General features: G+C 36.6%; 1 protein-coding gene across 4 annotated transcripts in view; it reads right to left on the reverse strand.

The window, feature by feature from the left end:
- Window positions 1–13,214: 13,214 nt before the first annotated feature.
- KRIT1 (KRIT1 ankyrin repeat containing) overlaps window positions 13,215–25,723 on the reverse strand; it is a 28,380-nt gene continuing 15,871 nt past the window's right edge. For all 4 annotated transcript variants that reach the window (XM_084897402.1, XM_084897403.1, XM_084897404.1 and 1 more), the window contains 7 exons: window positions 25,381–25,537; window positions 23,852–24,003; window positions 20,113–20,279; window positions 19,327–19,414; window positions 18,146–18,352; window positions 16,577–16,693; window positions 13,215–16,077 (listed from right to left, as the gene is read on the reverse strand). In XM_084897402.1, coding sequence (XP_084753528.1) covers window positions 16,009–16,077; window positions 16,577–16,693; window positions 18,146–18,352; window positions 19,327–19,414; window positions 20,113–20,279; window positions 23,852–24,003; window positions 25,381–25,537 — 957 coding nt within the window. In that variant the 3' untranslated portion in view covers window positions 13,215–16,008. The remainder of the gene's footprint in view (window positions 16,078–16,576; window positions 16,694–18,145; window positions 18,353–19,326; window positions 19,415–20,112; window positions 20,280–23,851; window positions 24,004–25,380; window positions 25,538–25,723) is intronic.

Here is a 25,723-nt window from a genome sequence, read left to right on the forward strand (position 1 = left end):
CAGTCCGTCCTCTGCAGTCAACGTGCGAGACTCTGGGGCTCTGTCTTTCGCCGCTTCCCTGAGTTTCCGCCTTATAGCCCAGATTCCCTCCATATGAACTTGGGTCCCCAGGGTCTGGTCTAGAACTGGGGTTCAGTGAAGTTGGAACTGGGGTTTAGCACAGTTTGGAGCTTTTGTCTCCTTCCTGGTAGGGCAATCCAGCAGCACAATTAACAGTCCGTCCTCTGCACGCAATGTGCGCAACTCCGGGGCTCCCCTGAGTTCCCGCCTTACAGCTTAGAATCCCTCTGTATGAACTGGGGTTCAGTGCAGTCAGAACTGGGCTCAGCACATCCAGAGCTTTTATTTTCTTCCTGCTAGGGAATGCCAACCAGGCACTTGGCCGCCCCTCCTCTCCGGCTCTGTCCTCTCCCCACGTGCACACCGTGTCTCCGTACCCTAGGCTTTTACAGCTCTTCTGATTTTCCTTCTGGTTTTCTCTTTCCTTCTAGTTGTAGAATTTCCAGTCAGTCAACTTTCCTGTAGTTCTGGATGATGTCCACTTTATATTTTAGTTGTATTTTTTGAAATAGTTGTGTGAGGCTGCAGTTAGGCATTTATCTATGCCGCAATCTTGGTTTCTCCAGTAAAATATATTTTTTTTAAAGAAACATTAATGATGAGAATAATTGATTGTCTGCCTACAGCTGCCTCCCATATTCCCCCTACTAAGAATCCAGCCCACAACCTAGGCATGTGCCCCTGACTGGAATCCAATCGGGACCAGTTCCCACTCCAAAGCTCTATCCACTGAGCTAAACCAGCTAAGGCCATTTATTTCTTTTGATGAACACTACCATATCTGTATTTCAAAGTTATGTTTAAAATGTTCTTAGAGCACTAGCTTAACTTCCAGTGTGTTATTAACCATGGACTCATGTCAAAGGCTCACCATTCATTTGCAGGGGCTCTTGTCTGCAGAGTAGGGCATTCTAACCTTGCCTAGTCACTGCTGCCTTGGTGAAAAGTCTCAGCCTTCCTGGTTAGCATGTGGTTGGCTCACCACATTTCCCAGCACTTTTCCTTAGCCTTCAACTGTTACCCAATTATTTTAGTGTATGGACCACCCAATCTCTTCCATCACCACCAAATTCCAATTTGGAATTTAAAGTTCAATACTGAATGCAATCAACTTTACAGAATTTATGAAAAGCAGTGAGGCTCACTTTTTTATGGACGAAATTCAGTGCATGAAATTCATGCACTCAGGAGGGCGGGGGGGGGGGGGGAATTCCCCCAGCCTGGCCTGTGCCCTCTCACAGTGCGGGAGCCCAGTGTAAGATCACCCCAAAGAGGTAGGCCCTGCCCACACATCCAGGGCTCCTCAATGGATTGCCCCAAAGAGGTAGGCTGGAGCCAGGGGTCCTGCCTCCACAGGTGCAGGGCCACGGGAACCCCGGTGGAACCTGCCCTGAGTGGCTGCCGAGGCCCCGCCCCTGTGGTGCAATGGCAGGGCTGTGGGAACCCTGCCTTCACTGTGCCCAAAGCTCTCTTGTGATGGTGTGAAGGCATTTTAATATATTTTATTGATTTTTTACAGAGAGCAAGGGAGAGGGATAGAAAGAAACATCAATGGAAAAGAAACATCAATCAGCTGCCTCTTGCACACCTCCTACTGGGGATGTGCCCACAACTAAGGTACATCCGTAGCCTGACTCTCTAGCCACTGAGCCAAACTGGTCAGGGCCACCTAGTATGTATGTGTGTAGCCTTTTGGTATGTTATTTCATGGATTGGATTTGCAGGTTGTCATCTGCCTAATGAACTAAGAACGTGGTGACTAATTGGCGATACATATAATTTGCTGGTGTTCTAGAAATCTGTGTTGTTTTTATTAAGTTGAGATGTAATTGACATATAACAGTAGAGTAATTTTTGGGGTAAAAAATGATTTGGTATTTGTATATAAAGCAAATGGTGACCACAAAATATAGTTAACACATGTCACCACACATACATATTTTTTTCTAGTGATGAGAACTTCTAAGATCTACTCTTTTAGCAACTTTTAAATATACAATACAGTATTATTAACTATGGTCACCATGCTATACATTAATCACCAGGATTTACATTATTACTGAAAGTTTATACTTTGACCCCCTTCATCCATTTCCCCTACCCTAATTCCCTTTTTAAAAATATATTTTTATTGATTTCAGAGAAGAAGGGAGAGAGAAAGGTAGAAAAATCAATAATGAGAGAGCATCATTTATTGGCTGCCTCCTGCACGTCCCCCACTGGGGAATCAAGCCCACAATGCAGGCATGTGCCCTTGACCAGAATCGAACCTGGGACCCTTCAGTCCACAGGCTGATACTCTATCCATTGAGCCAAACTAGTTAGGGCCCTGAATCCTTTACCTCTGTCAACCACTGATCTGTTCTGTGTATCTATGAGCTTGTTGTGTTCTTGTTTGTTTGTTTGTTTTGTTTAGGTTCTACATATGAGACCATATGGTATTTGTCTTTCTGGTTTACTTATTTCACTTAACATAATTCCTTTGAGATCCTCTATGTCCAGACTTATTTTTTTATGGCTGAATAATATTTGTGTGTATTACATTTTTTAAAGCCACTTGACTATCTATGAATATTTAGGTTTTTTTCTATGTTTTGGCAATTGTAAATAATGCTGCAATAAACATATGGATTCATATTACTTTTTAAATTAGTGTTTTTGTTTCCTTGAGATAAATACCCAAAAGTGGAATAGCTGGTTCATATGATAATTCTATTTGTAATTTTTTGAGGAACATCCATACTATTTTTCTTAGTGGCTGCACCAATTTACATTCCCACCAACAGTGCATGAGGGTTTTCTTTTCTCCACATTCTCATCAGTTATTTCTTGACTTTGATGATGGCCATTCTAACAGGTGTGAGGAGATATATCGTTATGGTTTTGATATGCATGTCTCTAATTAGTGATATTGAGCACTTTTTGCATGTAACTGTTAGTCATCTGTATGTCTTTGGAAAAAATGTCTATTCAGATCCTCTGCCCATTTATTAAAATCAGATTTTTTCCCTACTGAGTTGTATGAGATCTTTATATGTTTTGGATATTAACTTCTTATCAGATTTGAAAATATTTTCTCCCATTCAGTAAGTTGTTAGGATTTCCTTTTCATTTTCTTGATGGTTTTTTTTTTGCTGTGAAGAAGCTTTTTAGTTTGATGTAGACCCACTTGTTTATTTTTACTTTTGGTATCAAATCCAAAAGATCATCAACCAAGGTGGATGTCAAGGAACTTACCCCCTTTGTTTCCATTTAGGATTTTTAGGGCTTCAAGTCTTACCTTCAAGTTTTTAATTCATCTGAATTAGTTTTTGTGGATGATGTCAGATAGCTGTACATTCTTTTGCATGTGCTTTCCAGTTTTCCCAAAAGCATTTATTGAAGACACTATCTTTCCCTGTTGTATATTCTTGGCTCCTTTGTCATAAATTAATTGACCATCTACATGTAGGTTTATTTCTGGGAATTCTATTCTGTTCTATTGATCTATGTGTTTAGTTTTGTGCTAATACCATTTTGCTGGAAATGAAGATAATTTGCTGGTGTTCCACAAGTCTATTTGGGGGTGGGGGAGGTTTGGGGCATTAAAAGCTGCTGTTTATTAGTATATTTACCGTCTTTACTCAGCAAAAGGTAGAGGTGGAAAAAGCTTCATAATCTTAACATGGAAATTTATATTACAAGTCGTATTTTGGAATATAATTAGTTTATTTGAATCACAAGTTTATTTCCTCATTAGATAGTTTTGGTATCCTCCCCCCTTTTTTTTCTTTTAGGGAGTTTAAATACTAAGTTTCTGATTTGTGATTTAAACTCCATATTAGATAGAAGTAGATTGGGATTAGCCTTATTTAAGAATTGTCTCAAGCCAAAACCGGTTTGGCTCAGTGGTAGAGTGTCGGCCTGCGGACTGAAAGGTCCCGGGTTCGATTCCGGTCAAGGGCATGTACCTTGGTTGCGGGCGCATTCCCGGTGACGGGTGTGCAAGAGGCAGCTGGTCGATGTTTCTCTCTCATCGACGTTTCTAGCTCTCTATCTCTCTCCCTTCCTCTCTGTAAAAAATCAATGAAATATATTAAAATAAAAAGAATTGTCTGAAATTTTATTCTTTAAAAAATATTTTTTAAAAATATTTTTATTGCTTTCAGAGAGGAAAGGAGAGAGAGAGAGAGAACGATAGAAACATCAATGATGAGAGAGAATTATTGATCAGCTGCCTGGGGATCGAGCCTGCAACCAGTGCCCTGACAAGGAATCAAACCAGGACCTCCTGGTTCCTAGGTTGACTTTCAACTACTGAGCCATACTGGCCAGGCCAAAATTTTATTCTTAACTTGAAAATAAGTTCCAAAAACATTTTGTCCTGTAACTCCTATTAATAGCATTTATCTGATTGGAAATTTTCTTTGCTGTATCTTTCCTCATTTATACAATACTGTAAATGTGAAATATCTTACTATTTATTTCATGACTGATTATGATTAAGAAAGAGGAGAAATGGTTATTAAGTTTATAGCACTTAGTAAAATCCTGTGTTTAAATTGTTGTACAACATAAAATAATACGTGGTCTGTGAACATCCATATATTTTTACATAGTAAATAACAAGTAAGCCAACAAATAAAACTAATTAAGATCCTGTGCTGTGCTCAGCATGGCCAGGGATGAACATGAGGAGGCAGGGGGAAGTGAAGGAGTAAAGAAGACAGACAAGAGAATAAAGCTGAGGCTAGGTGGGACATTGCTCTTGGATGGAGAGACAGTGCCACAGCCTAAAAGCCGAGTCTTTATTTTATAGGCAGATCTCACGAGGCAAAGCAAGGGTGTGGTCAAGATGTTTACAGTGTTCTCACAAGTTTCAAATCTACGTAATTACATGTACCTGAGAACTCTATCAAGCTTTGTTTTGGCAGCACTTGCTCCACCTATATCGCTTAGCTACCTGGGACCACAGGTTTGGACCATAAGTTCAAACTTACAACCATAGCTTTTGGATATAATTGTGCTGGGAGGGCTTTGCCCTTCAAGCTGGGACCTGCACATGGCTTTGCCACGAGAGGACTGTGCCCTCTCATAAGTCTGAGGCTTGAATCTGTCCAAACGCTATAGCTGCTCTCCACAAGATCCAACTTTTAACTATATATACATTTAATTATTTGTCAATGAAATGGCTGAAATAAATTAAAAATCCAGACTGGCTTTTCTTCCTGGTGGTTATGTAAACAAAATTCAATATTAATTGAAAGCAAACAATTAAGAAAAAAAGGCACTCATTTGACTTTAATAAAAATTGCTTAGCTGTTTTTTCTATCTGCAGATGACTTACCACTTTATGTTCACTCCCTTTCACTGCCCTACTGATATACAATCAGTAAGCACACACAAAATTAACATCTATAAAATATAATTCAGAAGGCATGCTATTAAAACATCATATAGCATATTCCAAAAGCTAACAAATGATGCGCTAATTACTGATTTGGGATACTTGTGTTATTTGCTCATATAATTAAGTTGATGGCATAATTATATGATTCTATAACAAGTGAAGCATTTGGTGTACTCTGGGAGAGACTTGTTTTAAGTCTTGACCCTAGCTAATTTGATTCAGTGAATAGCATGTCAGCCTGTAGATTGAAGGGTCCTGGGTTTGATCCAGTCAAGGGCACATACCCAAATTTTGGGCTTGATCCCCAGTATGGGTCGTGCAGGAGGCAACCATTCAATAATTTTCTCTTGAGGATTAAAAATGGCAGAGTAGGAGGCTGCTGCACGGACATGCACCAGGAACAAGCTGGAATTACAACTGAAATACAGAAAGGCTTCCTGCATAATCAATGGAAAACTCACAGGAGAGAACCCTGATATCCAAGGACCGAAGGTGGAGATGGCATAGAGACTGGTAGGAGGGGTGGAGACATGAAAGGGCTGGCTGAAGTCCTGGAGACATGTCTCAGCTTTGGGGGAAGAAGGAGGGACACTGAGAACTCTGGGATATAATCCCAAAGCTGAGCTTCCCAGCAGAGAGCACCAAACTGAGGAGGGTATGTATCCACATAACATCTAGCTGTGAAAAGCAGTGGAGTGCTGTCTGCCAGGCAGTGGCAACTGAAAGTTCAGATACCCTCTTAAAGGGCCAATGCACAAAAATTCCTTGTGGAGCTACCCATCTTGTGCTCTGGCAGAGGAAGGGTGAAGTGGACTAGAACTGTAAGAGGGAGGACTAGGGGGAAAGAGCTCAGAAGGCAGGCTGAGTCTAGTTTCCTGGGCTGAGTCATTCTCACAGCAGAGGACATCTTTCCCACATAGATAGCTGCCTTGCCTGGGTGAAAGACATTCAACACACCATATTGGAAAACACCTTGCCCTGAGGCCACTTAAGAGATTAAAAGTAACAATTAGCCTCTAATTCTTCCTGGCAGAAGCAACTGCCCCACCCTGTTGAAAAAACTCTTGCCACACCTTAGAACGATTGCCTGGGGGCAATTCAAGTCTGAATCCTATCAGTCCGTGGACAGAGTCCCTCTCTGGAGGCTTTGAGTCTTTGCCTGATCCAATTAGTCAGAAACAACCTTTAACACTGTCCTACAGTAGAGATGGAGAGGTACAGAAAGGTTCTACCTAAAATATAGTCACAAACCCAGACAAACAAAAATGAGGAAACAAAACAACCACCAAATGGAAGAATTAGCAAATTCTCTAGAAGAAATAAATGAAGCAGAGATAATAAATTTATCTGAAACAGAGTTCAGAGTAATGATGTTAAAAATGCTCAACAGTACGAAAAATGATATAGTAACTATGAAAAAAGAACAGTCTGAGATAAAGAATGCCATAACATAAATAACACATTGGAAGGAATACACAGCAGATTAGGGGAAGCTGAGGATTGAATCAGTGAATTAGAAGACAGAGTTGAAAATATCACTCAATTAGAGAACCAAAAAGAAAAAACAAAAAACAGGAGGACAGCTTAAAGGAGCTGGGGGACAATGTGAAACATAACAATGTTAGAATAGTAGGTGTGCCACAAGAGGCAGAAGGGAGAAAGGAATGAAGAAGGTGCTTAGAGAAATAATGGTAGAAAACTTCCCTAACCTGGTAAAGGAAAAAGTCACAAGTCCAGGAAACACAGAGAACCCCAAACAAGAAGAACCCAAAAAGATCCATGCCCAAACAGACACATCATAATTAAAATGCCAAAATTAAAGACAAAGAGAGAATCTTAAAGGCAGCAAGAGAAAAGAAAACTGCTATTGTACATACAAAGGAGTTCCCATAAGGCTGACACTTGATTTCTCATCAGAAACTCTATAGGCCAGAAGGGAATGGAATAAAGTAGTCAAGGTAATGGAAAGCAAGGATCTGAGAACAAGATTACTATATCCAGCAAGGCTATCATTCAAAATAGATGGTCAAATAAAAAGTTTCCCAGACAAAAAAAAAAAAAAAGGCTAAAGGAGTTCACCACCATCAAGCCAGCATTACAAAAAATAATGGGACTGCTGTAAGGGATTATTGAGAAGAAACAGAGAGAGAAACCTAACCATGCAGAATTAAAATGGCTATAAATATGTACCTCTCAATAATAACCCTAAATGTAAATGGATTAAATGCTCCAATCAAAAGGTATAAAGTAGCTGATTGAATACAAAAACATGACTAAACTATATGCTGACTTCAAGAGATCAAACTCAAAACAAAAGACACACACAGGATGAAAGTGAAGGGATGGAAAACAATTTTCCATGCAAATAGAAAAAGAAAAAAAAAGAAAAAAAGCTGGAGTAGCAATACTCATATCCAACAAAATAGACTTTAAAAACATCATGCTAGAGGATCCAAGATGACTGCACAGGTAAAAATCTAACCGCAGCCACAAACAACAATTTCAATAAAATACAACTAAAATATAAAATGGACATTACCCAGAACTACAGGAAAGTCGACTGACTGGAAATTCTACAATGAGAAGCAAGGAGAAAACCAGAAGGAAGAGCGGAGGAGCTGTAAAAGCCTAAGGTACAGAGACACGCGGCGCGCGCGGAGAGGACGGAGCCGGAGAGGAGGGGGAAGCTGAGTGCCTGGTTGGCGTTCCCTAGCGGGAAGGAGATAAAAGCTCCGGACTGTGCTGAACCCCAGACCCGACAGCGCTGAACCCCAGTTCTAGGCCAGACCCTAGGACCCAGGCTCAAACAGAGGGAGCTGGGCTGTAAGGCGGAAACCCGGGGAGCGGAGAAAGGCAGAGCCCCCGGGGGCATGCACATTGCACGCAGAGAAGGGACAGTTGGCTGTGCTGCGGGATTGCCCTGGCGGGAAGGAGACAAACTCCAGACTGGTCTGAACCGCACTTCCAACTCCATTTCCAACTGAACTGAACCCCAGTTCCGGGCTCATTGAGGGAGAGCCTAGACTGTTTGGTAGCAGGCAATACTCAAGGGCACCTCATTCTCAGAGGTGCTCGCAGGGAGTACTGAAGGACCCTGAGGAACACTGAGACTCAGGAGCCGCATAGGGCATGGCTGACGGAAGCCAAGGCTGTAGGCTCCACCCTGAAACTACGCCCCATCAGGGAAGCTGCGAAAATGCCGAGACAAGGAAATAGATCACAAACGAAAGAAATGGAGGACAAAAAGCGACTGGATATAGAGTTCAACACCACACTTATAAGGTTGTCCAAGAATCTAGAAAAGGCCGATAAAATAAATGAGACCTATGAGGATATGAAAAGGGATCAACTAGAAATAATAAGGGATCAACAAGAAATAATAAGGGATCAACAAGAAATAATAAGGGATCAACAAGAAACAAAGAATACATTGTCTGAAATAAAAAATATTATACAGAGTCCTAAAAACAGAATGGAAGACCACAAGTATCAAGTCAAAGATTTGGAACATAAAGAGCCAGAAGACACTCCTCCACAGAAGCAAGAAGGCAAGAGAATCCAGAAAGTTGAAGATAATGTAAGAAACCTCTGGCTCAACTTCAAGCGAACCATCAGAATTATGGGGGTCCCAGAAGATGAGAGAGAGCAAGATATCGAAAACATACTGAAAGAAATAGTGACAGAAAACTTCCCCCACCTGGTGAAAGAATTAGACTTACCAGTCCAGGAAGCACACAGAACTCCAAACAAAAGGAATCCAAAGAAGACCACACCAAAACAAATCATAATTAAAATTCCAAGAGCAAAAGACAAAGAGAGAATATTAAAAGCAGCAAGAGAGTAACAGGTAGTTACCTATAAAGGAGCATCTATATGATTGTCAGCTGATTTCTCAACAGAAACCATGCAGGCCAGACGGGAATGGCAAGAAATATTCAAGGTGATGAATAGCAAGAACCTACAACCAAAAATACTCTACCCAGCAAAGCTATCACTCAGAATCGAAGACCAGATAAAGGGCTTCACAAATTAAAAAAAGCTAAAGGAGTTCATCACCACCAAACTAGAATTATATGAATTGCTGAAGGAGGTTCTTTTGGAAGAGAAAGTAAATAAAGGTAAAAACTATGCACAACAAATACTATCAACAAGTGAATCTAAAAACCAAAAAAAAATTTAAAAAATCTGATGAACAATATTAACTGTTGAATATAATAGAATCAGAGGTATGGAAGGGGAGTGGACTGATAATTCTCGGGGAAAAGAGGAGTGGGGGTTGTGGGAAGAGAATGAACATAAACTGTGCACCTATGGATGAGGACAATGAGGGGTGGGGAAAGGGCAGAGGGTGGGGTGGGAACCTGGTGAAGGGGAGCAATGGAAGGGGGGGGGGGGAGAGGAACATCTATTATATAATAATATGAACAATAAAGATTTATTAAAAAAATAAAAATAAAAATATAAAAATATCATGCTAGCTCTGGCTGGTTTGACTTAGTAGATAGTGTTGGCCTGTGGATTGAAAGGCCCCTGGTTTGATTCTGGTTTTGGACACATGCCCAAGTTGTGGCCTCGATCTCTGGTGGGGGGCAGGAGGCAGCCTTTCAATGATTCTCTCATCATTGATGTTTCTATCTCTCTCTCCCTCTCTTTTCCTCTTTGAAATAAAGATATATTTTAAAAAAATAAAATAGAAAATAAAAGCATCATGCTAAGTGAAATAAGCAAGTTGGAGGAAAATAAATATATGATCTCACCCATTTGTGGAATATAATGAACAACATAAACTGATAAACAAAAATAGAGCCAGAGTGGGGGAAATATTCTAGAATATAAATAGAAGTAATTCTGTTATTTGAAGATTTTTAATATCACTTTTGTGATATCATACTATGTTAATACAGTTTTGGTAATATTAATATACTTAAAATCCTTTTATTCTTGAAATATTAATGTTTATTGCATGTAATATTATTATATGTAAGATCATTTTTCTTGAATAATTGGTGTTTATTGCATGTAACATTGTATTTAAAATCGTTTTTCTTGCCTTGACCGGTTTGGCTCAGTTGATAGAGAGTCAGCCTGTGGACTGAGGGTCCAGGGTTCGTTCAATTCCAGTCAAGGGCATGTACCTTGGTTTTTGGGCACATCCCCAGTAGGGGTGTGCAAGAAGTACCTGATCCATGTTTCTCTCTCATCGATGTTTCTAGCTCTCTATTTCTTTCCCTTCCTCTCTGTAAAAAAATCAATAAAAGACATATTTAAAAAATAAAATAAAACAAAATCATTTTTCTTATAATAAAAAAACTGAATAAAAATTATTCTTATCATTGGTGTTTCCATCTCTCTCTCTCCCTTTCTCTCTGAAATCAATACAAATATATTTTAAAAATTTAAAAACAGCCGAAATCAGTTTGGCTCAGTGGATAGAGCATCAGCCTGCGGACTGAGAGGCCCCAGGTTCCATTCTGGTCAGGGGGATGTACCTTGGTTGCAGGCACATCCCAAGTAGGGGATGTGCAGGAGGCAGCTGATCAATGTTTCTCTACTATCAATGTTTCTGTCTATTCCTTTCCCTTTCTCTCTGTGGAGAATCAATAAAATATATATTTTTAAATGTACTTTTAAAATGTATGTACAATAAAATGTTCCTTTTTTGATGCAGTTTTGTGAGATATAATAAATATACTATTTGTCAGTTAAAATCAGGATACAGCTGAAACCGGTTTGGCTCAGTGGATAGAGCGTCAGCCTTTGGACTGAAAGGTCCCAGGTTCGATTCTGGTCAAGGGCATGTATCTTGGTTGCAGGCACATCCCCAGTAGGGGGTGTGCAAGAGACAGCTGATTGATGATTCTCTCGATGTTTCTAACTCTCTATCTCTCTCTCTTCCTCTCTGTAAAAAACCAATAAAATAAAATAAAAAATAAAATCGGCATACAGAACAATTTTTTTACTCTCCTAAATTTCTTCATAATGCCCCTTTATATTCATTCCCACAGCCCCTCACTCCTATCCTTAACCTGGGATAACCGCTACTTGCTTTCTGACTTTATAGCTTTGCCTTTTCTAGAATGCCATCCAAATGGAAGGGAACGCTTTGGTGCGTAACCTTTTGAGCCTGGCTTCTTCCAGTTAGTATAATGTATTTGAAATTTATTCATATTGTTCATCAATAGTTTATTCTTCTTTGTTGCTGAGTAGAATTCCATTGTATAATTGTACCTATATTTGTTTATTCACTTACCCATTGCTAATATTTGGGTTGTGGGGAAAAGTATTTGGGTTGCATACAGGTTTTTGTGTGATTAAAGGTTTCTGTCTTTTGGATAAATACCTACGAGTAGAATAACTGGATCCTAGAGTGGGTCTATATTTACAAGAAACTGCCAAACTGTTTTCCAAACTGATTGCTTCATTTTGCATTACTACTAGCCATGTATGAGTTCCAAATGCTATAAATTTCCATTTCTTTGCTTTCCTGAAGCTTCAATGGTCATTTCCTGCAGAGTGTTCTGAGCTTATGCCTAAGACATCATCATCTAAATGCCACAATTACTTCAAATTTTCTCATCCATTCCCTGTCTTAGGTAGTGATGCCATTCTCCCAGCTGCCCAGGACAGAAAGAGGGGAATTGTAGCTCTTATCTCTTCCTTATTGTTCATATCCAAATTTCACTGGATTTTGTTGAAACTATCTATTTCTTCCCATTGTAGAATATCTTCCCACTCAGACCACTCTGAGCCCTTCTGTTCACTGGCTCAGGAAGATCTTAACACAAAAACCGGAGCTAATCAAATCCCAAAAGGCTCCAATGACTTTTCATTAGGGAATATAACACCCTTTAAGATTTGTGGGTATGTTTTTTTCTGTTTTTAAAATATGGAACTCTTCATGAATTTGCGTGTCATCCTTGTTCGGGGGCTATGCTTACTTCTATATCATTCCAATTTTAGCATATGTGCTGCCAAAGCGAGCACTTGTTTTGTTTTTTGGTGTGTGTGTGTTAAACAAAACACCTCTCCAGTTAGCTCTTCTTTATCTAATGTCTGAATTCAGAAACCAAACTGCCAGATTTTGAGTTTTGACTCTACCACTTACTGCTTTACCTTGGGTAACATCCTCTCCACACACAGTGGTATTCAAAGTTATGTAAGAAAATGAAAAGATTTGCATCACTATGTGAGATTTGGTTCCTTAGCTTTTTAAAAAGATTAAAAACAAGTATCTTATTCTTTTTTTATTCACACATCATGTTTCTGATTCATTTATATTCTTTAATTTTTTTATTAAGGTATTATGTATGTGTCCTTATCTCCCCATTCTCTCCCCCCCTCCCCCCTGCCACACACACACACACACACACACACACACACACTCATGCCCTCACCCTCCTGGTGTCCGTGTCCATTGATTAGGCTTATATGCATGCCTACAAGTCCTTTGGTTGATCTCTTCCCATTACCCCCACCCTCCCTTACCTTCCCCTCTGAGGTTTGATGGTCTGATCGATGCTTCTCTGTCTCTGGATCTGTTTTTGTTAATCAGTTTATGTTGTTCATTGTATTCCATATATGAGTGAGATCATGTGATATTTATCTTCCTCTGACTTTTATTCTGGAGTCAGGCCTAGATATGAATCTCAGCTCTACTCAGTTCAATTATTAGCTATTGGCAAGTAACTGTTTCATCTGTACTGTGGGAATAATAGTATTAGCCTCATAGTGATTGTTGTGAGGACTAAATGAATTACTGTATCTACAAGGGCTTCACACAATGCAGACACAGAGTAAACACTATTTTAGAGTATTAATTGTGATTATTATTTAACTTGTGGGGAAGCAAGCCCCTTATTTCCCACCTGTCATCGGTGCCCTGGCAATGAATCCTGAACAACTAGCATGTCCTTCTGTCATAGAAATTAGCACAATGTACAGACATTCCTTTCCTCACCCACACTTAAGATGTCTGACAGACATTTCTTTGCTCAAGCACTCGGGTCTCTAAAAATCCCCAGGGCTTATCCCTCTTTTTGTCTACTAGGTCCTTTTTAGTCTGTCTACCCCTGTTTCTTCAGATACCAGATATAGCCCTAGAGACATTCTGACTTAATGTGTACAGATGTTAAAATGAGAGTCATACCATCACAAATGGATTTTTGTTGAGAAAGCATTTTTTGGAATGTATTCAAATCAATTTAATTTCTTGATGTCTATATAATACAGAAAAACATATATATTTTTTTTCCATTTTCATTGTACAGAAATCATTCTCTATAGTTTAAGGCAGGGGTCTTCAAACTACGGCCCGCGGGCCACATGCGGCCCGCAGAGGAGTCTGATCCAGCCCGCCAGGTTTTTTGGGCAGTGAGCGCAGCCGAGGTGTTACAGTAGGAATTAGTAGTTCATATAGTCCGGCCCTCCAGCTCTCTGAGGGACCGTGATCTGGCCCCCACTTTAAAAAGTTTGAGGACCCCTGGAAGGTATGTGACGGAGTATTAAGGGCCTTGTACTCAATACTAAAGAACTGAAGTTTAACTCAACATGTAGTGAAGAGGGTTTTCAAAGGGGAATGAAATAATCAGATCGATGAGAAAGGTTAGGTTGGCACCAGTGTGACAGATAGGTGAGCAGGGTGTCAAGCCTGAGTCAGAGGAGGGAACTACAAGGAGCCTAGGAATAGATGGTGCAGACTTGAACTAGGATGGTTGCTGTGCAAACAGGGAGGAAGGAATGGGAAAGGACTGACGTTACATTGGACAGAATTCAATAAGTAGAACATGTAGAATGATTAAAGAGGGAAAAGTTGAGACCACTCCCAAGATTGCCAGGCTAAGTAACTGGATGAAATTTGATAATGCCATTAACCAATCACATAATACAAGTATAGGATGGAGCAAGTAGACAAAACAATTCTGTTTCTAGTTATGATGAAGGTAAAGATCCTTGTGTAGGTCATTTAAGTGGAGCAAGAGTAGCAGGAAATTGGAAATTAAGATCTGGATTTCAGAGAGAGGTTGAAGTTTTAGATTTGGGGGTCAACAGGGCTCTTAGTAACAGCTGAGGCCATTGGAATGGATGAAACTGAACCAGGGAATTGTCTATACAGAATCAAAAGTGCTTAGTACAGAATTAAATCAGGCTTTATCATTAAGCTTAACAACATAATCTTAATTTTATTAAGGCTCAGATAGAACATCATTAAAAATAAGCAGATGACGCCCTGTCTGCTTTGCCTTGCTGGATGGTGCCTCAGCCTGCGGACTGAAAGGTCCCAGGTTTGATGCCGGTCAAGGACACATGCCAGGGTTGCAAGCTTGGTCCCCAGTAGGGGAAATGCAGGAGGCAGCTGACCAATGATTCTCTCTCATCATTGATGTTTCTAGCTCTCTCCCCTTCCTCTCTGAAAAAAAAAAGAAAAAAAAAAAGAAGTTAATGTGAAGAGATGATGATATATAAATCCTGCAATCTGTAGGGTAATTTTATTTATTTGTTTATTTAAATTTATATTTTTTGTAGGGTAATTTTTAAATATGACTATATATCTTTGAACTTACTTAGAACAAATCAGTCTATTGGCTTGGAATTGCTAGTTTCTAACTTTACTAAATAGCAGATTAATCAAGTTAACTACTTGATATCAGTAAAGACTGTCCTAAATGAAGCAACTAAATATTTGCTGATCTACAGCCTACAGTATAAAGGCCATATAAATAAATCATGAAGCCAACTCATAAACATACAACATGGACTTAATAAATGCAACTACAAATATCTAGAGATTGTCATTTAATCTGTGTATCTACATACATATGTGCTTGTGTGCCAGGAAGTTTTATGTAATTTATTTAACTTTAGGACATTACTTGGTCTGGAATATTTCAACAGAAAACTAACTAAAACTTAAGAAAAGATTCTCTAGGTCCTGCTAATTCCAGAGAGTGAGTGGATTTACTTAAAGTGAGTCTCTGAAACCTTTATTTTATAAGAGGTTCTCGGTAATTATGATGCAGTGGGTTCAAGAGATATACTTAAGAGAAATACTAGCTTATCTTAGATCTGTTTTAACCACGTCTTTAAAAAACATGCTGAGAAGTGTTCACAGAAAAATGTTTTAAATAAGTGTTATTATGGCTTAAGTAGAAAATACATTTCTTTATTAAAATAATATTGACGATAAAGTATATTTTGAAATGACACACAAAGTTATAGCAAAGCTATATGTATTTTAATTTCATCACATTCCATTCTAAATTCTTTACCATTTACCAAAAATAACTTTTTATAAAGCTTACTATTTTGTCTAACATTATACAGGCTATCAACCTATACTTTTTCGTGCTCTCTGAAAAATTAGAATAGTTTATGAGGATATTATATAAAAGTAATTGGTATATTACACACCAAACATAAGTACAGATTCTGTACAACATAATAGTATACATATATATTACAAGAGACTTGGTGCCTTGTTAAAAATAATAGTTTAAGAAATCTTTCATGGAAAAAAGTCTGTATCACAAAATGCGGTGGATTAAATATCAGTTGCTTCCCTCTCAAGAATTTCTTTCGGTAGGCATTAACTGTCCATTTAGCTTCATTAACAGTTTCACCACAAGGCCAGCCTACAAAGTAAAATGTTGACAATAAATAGGAAGCATGTTAGATGAGTAAATGACATAGATGGAAGTGGGCAGTTCTCTAGCTATTGTAAAGAACTTTTGTATCAGGGTACATACAGCTTGTCAAGAATAGAGTATTTACTTAGGCTTTTGAAGGGATTTAGAAAATGACCTGCTGGATTCAACTGGTGGCTCAGGTAGGATACTGCTCAAGAACAGGGAAGGACCACCTGATAGAAGAGAGAGGCAATCCTGCCCAGAATTTTTTATAATGGAAGAAAAAGAGAGTTTCATGTTACCGTATAAGACTGAAATAAATTATTCAGATAAGTTTCTGACTTTGTTTGCTTAGGAAAGACCTGCTTTCCCCCCTTAAATGTTTTCATTTCATTACATATTAGCAGTTTTCCTTGAAGTAAAATGGATTGTTCTTTTATAAAAAATAATTTTACTAATATAATAGCTCATTATTAGATATCCAGAATAATTGATGAGTACTTACCTGTTTTGTATGTACTATAAAGCTCATTTTATTTTCCATACTATGGATCTGAAAACATGTACCAGCATCTCCCAATTGCCACATAAAGCAGCCATACTTAAGACTGATGAGTAAAGCCTACAACATAATTAATAATTATTGTATATTATTATTAAAAGCACCAATCTTCTCTCACTATCTACACTTTCCTAGTCAGGTCTAATGTTAGAATAAAACTTATTCAGAGAAAGCACCACACTACAAACAACCTGCAGTACAGAGATACATATATAGTAGGCTCTCAAGATACTGCCTCAAGCAATGACACATTTTTTTTTTATCAGACTGATAACAATTTTTAAAGATGCCCATTCTGTGGCATGCACACCCACCCAAGCATATTATTCAGCCATGAGAAATAAAATCCCTGTCATCTGCAATTACATGAATAGATCTTAAGGGCATGACATTAATTGAAATAAAACACTTGTATGTGAAATCTAAAAATGCCAAACTCATAGAAACAAGTAGTAAAATAGTAGTTACCAGGGGTTGGCGGGTTGGGGAAATCCAAGGGATGTGCGTCACAGAGCACACCTTTCAGTTAAAAGATGAGTAAGTTTGCCCTGACTGGTTTGGCTCAGTGGATAAAGCATCGGCCTGTGGACTGAAGAGTCCCAGGTTTGATTCCGGGTTGCGGGCACATCCCCGTGTGGGGTGTGCAGGAGGCAGCTGATCGATGTTTCTAGCTCTCTATCACTCTCTCTTTCTCTCTATGAAAATCAATAAAATATATTTTTAAAAAATGAGTAAGTTCTAGTGTACAGCATAGTGACTAGAGTAAATAATGCTGGACTGTATACCTGAAAGTTGCTAAATGATCTTATATGTTCTCACCGCAAATAAGAAATGATAATTATATGATGTGATGGAGGTATTTGACAATTCTTTTTAGACTTATCTATTCAGTTTTGTATTTTTTTTTGGTAATATTCCACATATAAGTGAGATCATATAGTATTTGTCTTTCTCAGTCTAACTTACGTCACTTACTGTAAGGCCCTCAAAGTCCATTCATGTTGTCACAAATGGCAAGACTTCATTTTTTTTATTTTTATGGATGAATAATATACCATTGTGTGTGTGTGTGTATCACATTTTTTTAAATGTAGTCATCCATCGTTGGACATTTAGATTGTTTCCATATCTTGGCTGTTGTAAATAATGCTACATCAAACATGGTAGTGTAATTTCTTTGAGTCAGTCAGTGTTTTGGTTTTCTTTGGATAAATACCTACTTCCCCCATTTTTACACAAAAGGTAGCATAATACATATGCTTTAGCACCTTGCTTTTCTACTAAATACATCTTGGAGATCATTCTACACAAAAATATTCTTCATTCTCTTGTATAGCCAAAAGATATTTCAATGTAGAAATGTACTATAATTAACATGTTAATCCCTAAAGATAATCATTTGGTTTTTAACCACCAATTTTTCAATTGAAAAATGAAATTGCAATGATAGGCTTGCACATATGCCAGTACTGTTATTTTAGCTATTATAGTCAAAAAGAGCTGAAAATCTACCTTAGTTTCCATGTTGAGGAGATGAAGTCCTTTTATATTCACTCCTACATACACAGGAATGACTTTATGATTGCTGGGACTTGCCTTTGTAAATATCTGTCCTGTGAAAAAAGCTGCTCCATATGTAGGAATTTCCCAACAATTCTGTAGGAACATGCGCTGAAGGTGATGCATTTCTTTACTGATACCCTCACTTGTACTAAGATTCTAAAACCAAAAAAAGTAAAATAAAGAGATGTGAAAGGAGAAGGTACCTTTGATAATCCAAAGAGGCCAACTAAGCAGTTTCTAAAATCAAGGCTGACCTCCAAGAAGAATAAGTGACATTATCCTAAAAGCAATTTTTCTTTTTTTTCTTTTTTTTTTTTTTATTGATTTTGTACAGAGAGGAAGGGAGAGAGATAGAGAGTTAGAAACATCGATGAGAGAGAGTCATCGATCAGCTGCCTCTTGCACACCCCCTACCGGGGATATGCCCGCAACCAAGGTACATGCCCTTGACCGGAATCGAACCCGGGACCTTTCAGTCCCCAAGCCGACGCTCTATCCATTGAGCCAAACCGGTCCCGGCAGCAATTTTTCTTTTGAGATTTTACATTAAAAAAGAAAAAAGAAATATCAGGATCTAAAAATATTTCTTGTCTATCCTGCCAGGTTTTTTAAGTGCCTCATGGACAGAGATATTATTTCATGTTTTTTTTTTTTAAGTCACTAGTCCTTACCATGGTATCCAGCACATAAAAGGTATTTATGAAAAGATTGTACATTATTTAAAACAAAAATAACTTTCTTGCCCTGGCTAGGTGATTCCGTTGGTTGAAGCATCATCCTGTACACCAAAAGGTTTCAGGTTTGATTCCCGGTCAGGGCATATACCTAGGTTTCAAGTTAGATCCCAGGGTCAAGGCTTATACAGGAGGCAAATGACTGATGTTTCTCTCTCATGGATGTTTCTCTCTCTCCCCCTCTTCCTCTAAAATACATTAAAAGAAAACAACAACAAAAAAACACACCAGAAATACAAAAATGTCTTCCTTTCAGTTTCAGGCATGTAAACCAAAAGATCCTATTTTAATTTCAGGACTATATGTTTTATGAACTTTGTTTAAAGCATATTAATAATAATAACAAATTTATAACTCTCTTATAAAATGTCCTTTTAGTTTTATTACACAACTTACCTTATATTCATGAAGTATTCTGTTTGTCCAGTGAGGTGCCTTACTTTTCAATTTGGTAATAGGTACAATAGATTTTAGATTTTCTTCACTGTAAGCAAATATGCCAACATATTTTAAAAACTCTTTACTAGCTAAAGTAATATAATCATTTAGACACAAAAGGTTTTTAGTAACTTGAGTTTTTAGTTAAAAAATACTGTTGTAAAATATAAAGAGAGCTCTAAGAAATTTTTAAACAAAAGCCACAATCTTAACATTCAATTCAGAGAAATGTTTTTTTTTAATAACCACAAAGTATTTTTGAAAATTGAAAACCACAATCAACAAATGTAAGATGTGCTAAAACCTCAGTTTTCTCTCAACATGAAACTAGTTTTTGTGGTGAAATTTTTAAATGCATCTGCCTTATAACATTTTCCTACCACTCATTCAAGCTTTAGTGAACTCAAAGAGTAAAACTTAAAGGATGCTTTACATAGATTTTTTTGTTTTGTTTTGTTTTGTTTTTTTCCTCTCTCATTCCATGCTTTGTATTACAGTTATCTCTTGGTATCTAAGGGGGACTGGTTCCAGGACTCTCGAGGATGCTGCCCTCAGTCAGCCCTCTATATGCGTGGGTTCAATCTGAAGTTGGTTGAATCTGTGAATGTGGAGCCCATGGAAACAGAGGGATGACTGTACTTAATTCCAAACTAATGTATAAATATTTACTTCTAAATATTCTTGGTTAAATTGAATCTTAAGCATAGCACAAGACCACACATTACATTCACATGAAATACTTACTTTAGGAAACCTTGCTTGTGCTTCTTACTCTCATAATTTCCATAAACTATTTGCAACAACAGACTTGCTAATGTTATCAGTTTGGCATCTGGAGCTGTATAAAAGCCCTTTAGTAAGTTATATCTGGCTTCGTCAAAGAGAATAAGAATAGCTAGTGGGTCTTCAATCTTAAAAGAAAAAAGTATAATTTGGTTATTAAGCTATAATTTCCTGTTACAAAAGTACAACTTGTCATTATCTAATATAGAAAAATATGAATTACATTTATCTATATAAATAAGCCATTAGTACTTAAGAGCAGGAGCTGCAATTTTTTTCTATTGAGGGCCAGACAGTAATACTTAAAGCTTTGTGAGTCATAGTCTCTTATAATAATTCAACTCTGCTACTGTTAGCTGAAAATTTTTCAATCTAGTAACTTGCAGGATATATAAAAATATGCAGCAGATCAGATATGGCAATAGGCCATAGTTTGCTAACCTCTGATTTACAGTCCAAAAAATTTTCACCAGTTTATGGATATGAGATATGGTAAATCTGAGCACAAATTTACTCAAATTCTTTATATCCTTCAAACATTCTTCTAATTTATGCTTCTTAGAACTCATACTAAAGTCAAAGAAGATAAACGGAAGTGTGTTAATTCTCAGAAGTATGGTATGTGTAGTTTAAAAAAATTTAATACAAACATGTTTTATTTGACTAAAAATACTTTGCACTTGCAAATAACATTAAAGGAGAGCATATGCTTCTTTTTAGGTTTTAAAAACTTTGAAGTTTCATTTTATCCGAAAAGATTAACATACTAAAAAAAATGCTACTCTACAGAATATAGCTCTACTTGGAAAAAATCACCAATTAACAAAGTTTCTGAATGACTACTTAAAATACTTCCAAGTAGTATAACTTACAATGATCCAATTCTTTATCGTAAAGATTATTTTTGCCACTTTAACTAAAATAATATCTTATAATATTTTATAATATAAAAAATAGAATTTCATGGGAAAAAAGGAGGGAATTATTCCAGATTACAAGAAACTAGTAATCAAATGCAAAGCATGACCCTTGATTACATCTTACGAATGGGAGCTATAAAAGACTTTAAAACAATTGGGAGAAATCTGAATACAAATCTGATATTAGATGTTATTATAGAAATATTAATTTCATTATAAAGGGTAATGTAGTATATAGATATGTCCTTTGGGAGATGCCTGTTGAAATATGCAGAGATGAAGTGCCATAATGTCTGCAACACTCTTTTAAATGGCTCACAGAGGAAAGAGAGAAAATATGAAACAAATGTAGCAAAACATTAACAACTAGTAATTTATTGAATGGGATATGGTGTAAATTTTTCAACTTTCCTATGGGTTTTAATGTCTCAAAATAAGATGTTGGAAAGAAGATTGAAGAAAACATTTTTCTAATAAAAATTGACAGTGAATTTGAAGTTCCAGCTGAGTTATAATTCCTAATAGTATGTTCAGTGAGTATCAATCAACTATTGTTCTTTTTAAATGAAATCAGTCTATTTTAATCCTAAAAGAATGATGCTAATCAATAAATGCAATTATTCTATTTTTCAGACAGTACAAGTAGGAATTTCTAAATTACATAAAAGTGAAAGAAAACACTACTTTTCCATATTATGATATTCTGATTTACCTTAAGTACTTACTAAGCCTTGCTTTTTTTTCACTTGAGCCTACTTCATATTATTTATAAAATACTTATGCAATTTATCATATAAGTATTATCATTATTGTTCTTTTTCTCTAGCAGCCAACTTCTAAAACATTACTTAGGTGAAGAAGGAAGACACATTAAGTATACTTATATTATTTCTAGATTTCATGAATCTAATATATTTTTAAAAACTATGTTAAAATACATACAACAAAAAAATTTTTTTTTCATTTTAACCATTTTTAAGCATACAATTCAGTGGCATTTATTACATTCACCATGTTGAGGAACCATGACCAATCACTATTTTAACCACCTAAACAAAATCTGTAACCATTAAATAATAACTTTTCATTCTCCCTGTGCCACTCATCTATGGCAACTCTAATCCACTTTCTGAGTACATGAATTTGCCGGTTCCAGATACTTAATGTAAGTAGAATCATACAATATTTATCTTTATGTGTCTGATTTATTTCAGTTATCATAATGTTTTTAGGGTCCATCCATGTTATGGCATGTATAAAGACTACATTCCTTTTTACAGCTGAATAACATTTCATTTTAGGCATATACTACATTTTATCTATTGTATCTCTTGATGGACACTCTGTTTCCACTTTTTTGGCTATTTGTGAATAGTGTTGCCATGAACACTGCATACAGGTAACTGTTTGATTTCTTGTTTATAATTCTTCGGGTATATACCTAGGAGAGAAAGTGCTGGATCATATGGAATTCTGTTTAGTTTTTTTAAGAACCACTAAATTTTTTTCCATAGAGACTGCACCATTTTATACTCTCATCTGCAATGTACAGGGGTGTTCTAAATTCTCTACAGCCTTCCTCACCAATACTTGCCATTTTCCTTTATAAATTTTTATTATAGCCATCTTAATAGGTTTAAATTGGTTTCTCATTTGTGAATATAGTTTTAGTTTTCTCATATTTGGATTATTTGGATGCCTTCTTTCTTTCTTTCTTTCTTTTTTTTGGTCTTTTGTCTAATTGCTCTGGCTAAAACATCCAGTACTATGTAAAATAGCAGTGATGAAAACAGACATCCTTGTCTCGTTTCTGATCTTAAGAGGAATGTTGTCAATCTTTCAACATTGAGTATGATGTGAGTTGTTCATAAACTCCATTTACCTTATTGAGGAAGCTCTTAGTATTTCTAGTTTTCTATGTTAGTTGAGATTATCATGTGGTTTTATTTCCTTAATTCTATTTGTAATTCTAACATATTTTAAATAAATAATCAAGATCTTAGTTTTTGGTAAACTTAATATAAATTTTGATATACATTCCAGCATATTTGGGTAACAGGATCAAATCTCAGAGGGACAATATGAATAGTCAGGCAAAAAACATTTACCAAATTTGGACATGGTCAATGAAATTTTCTTGTGCTGACATTTGCTTAATTATATGCATTATTATATTTTTTTCACAGTTTGAGACTATCTAACCTTTATGGTCTAATTCAAATCCAAACATACTTGTTTGGAACAGATATTTTTATCCAATGTAAATTGTATTCTCTCTCTGTTTTTTTTTAGTATCTATATAATTCTCTGCTTGAGAACAGCTACTTACTGATTATAGAGAACAATCTTTTATGTCCCCTTTGCAAATATAATTTTCTCCACTTAGAATATTCTTTTCTGTACTCCCCATTCTACGGTATCTTTTTCTCCTTTGAAATTTACACACTTTATTAGCCCTTTATTAAATTTCTCTTTGACACTATACTATTCTGAAAAAAAATTTTTTTTATAACCCGCCTTCTATCTGGTTGCTAATAATTCTCTTTAGGATAGACTTTTGCATTATAAGACAATGGAAGGAATATGAGAAAACCAACCAGGGGCTTTAGAAAGAGGTTTGACTCAAACTCTACTATTTACCAAAGGGATGTGAGGGTTGAACAGAGAAACCGAAGTAAACCCTGCCTGTACAGGAAGAGCACAGTTTCTGCCTGTAGTGCCTACCATAGGAACTCAATAAATCCTGTACATTTACATGACTGTAAGATTTTCAAGCAAACCTTTTTTTCAACTTCCAAAGGAAGTCTCACATCTCTTCTTAGGAAAAGCTGTGGTGTTTCCCTCTGGGGATCCAAATTAGTCAATTCAGCCAGTATTTCTGGCCAGTCCCGAACGTGTTGCAAGGGTTTATGATATGGTTTGAGTTGAAGGCCTGAAAAACATCTTTCCTTTTATAAATGATAATATAAAAATAGATCAATTATATCAATGCATAGAAACTTTGTATTAAACTCTTTGCACTTAAGTACTGAATACACAAATTAAGTGCAAATTTAAATAAACATTGATTTTAATTAATACTACCCAACTTGAGTTGATTGCTTTTGCTTTTAAGAATATAAGAATTGGCCTGGCTGGTGTTTCTCAGTGGTAAGAGCATAGCTTCAAGGACTGAAGAGTCACGGGCTAGATTTCCAGGCAAGGGCAGATATCCTGGTTGCAGCTTCAATCCGAGGCCTTGGTAAGGGTGCCTGTGGAAGGCAACCAGTCGATGTTTCACTCATGTTAATGTTTCTCTCTCTCTCTACCCCCCCGCCTCTCTCTTTCTCTCTTTCTCTCCCTCTCTCCCTCTCCTTCACCCTCTCCCTCTCACTTTCTCCCTACCTACCATTCTCTTTAAAAATCAATGGAAAAAATATCCTTGAGTGAGGATTAAAAAAAATAATAATAACATAAGAATTATGAGAATAATTCTTAAAAGATATAAAATTTATTAGATCTATTTAAGATCCTTAATTTCATGATAGCCGAATTAATGTTACAATCAGTAGTATTTTGTTTTAAAAAATAAACCATTAGATAACCAATCAAAACAACCTCAATTAAATCCTTTATGTATTTGCAATACTTTGAGAGATAAATCTATAGTGAGAATGATTTTAAATAAAGATCTGAAAGAAAATTTATATAAAGAAAAATATTTATTATTATTTTGAAAATAAATATTTTCAAAATAATAATAAATATTTTGAAAATAAAATAAGTTTTTTTTTATTTAAAATAAAGGCAAGTTGGATGAGCCACCACATTTAATGACATTCAAATAAAACTCCATTGCCAAAGAAGAAATGTTTTGGTTTTTACCACTTAAAATATTGTTTGAGTTAAGTGAGGGGGAGGCTTACCTGTTTCAACAAACAATTTATATAAAAGAGTACAGCGTACAGCGGGGACCGGTTTGGCTCAGTGGATAGAGCATGGGCCTGCGGACTCAAGGGTCCTGGAGTCGATTCCGGTCAAGGGCATGTACCTTGGTTGTGGGCACATTCCCAGGAGGGAGTGTGCAGGAGGCAGCTGATGGATGTTTCTAACTCTCTATCCCTCTCCCTTCCTCTCTGTAAAAAATCAATAAAATGTATTAAAAAAAAAAAACCTACAAATAATTTATATAAAAGAGAAGAACACTGTATCGTTTTAATATTTAAAAGTTAGTAATTAACTGATGTTAGACTGATGTTAAGTGAAATTGACCAACCCACTCTCAAAAAAGAATAATGATGTTCACACAACAAAATAATAACTTTCTTACTGAGGTTTTCTGAACAGATCCAAATAGTGAAATATTGTTGTGTTTCTTGAGAGAGACGCATTCCTTCCATTATCTGCTGCACTGTGGTATTATTTCCATGCTTTAGTTCAACAGAACGGTATGATCCATCCATTCTGTAGATTCGAACTTTTTCATACTAGAACAAAGAATGATAATAAATTATGTAATCTGGTTAGAAATTATACAACCAAATCCACCAAAATGCTTTAATTTCAACTTCATCTGCTTAATATAGATTTCTAACATGGAAAATATCAGAAAAATGGCTTCAAGTAAGAATCTGCTGGCAATAATTTTTAAAATTTTACTTTCATTATTTACA

Source organism: Pipistrellus hanaki, assembly GCF_964339955.1.
Source record: "Pipistrellus hanaki genome assembly, chromosome: 10".
Taxonomy (NCBI): domain Eukaryota; kingdom Metazoa; phylum Chordata; class Mammalia; order Chiroptera; family Vespertilionidae; genus Pipistrellus; species Pipistrellus hanaki.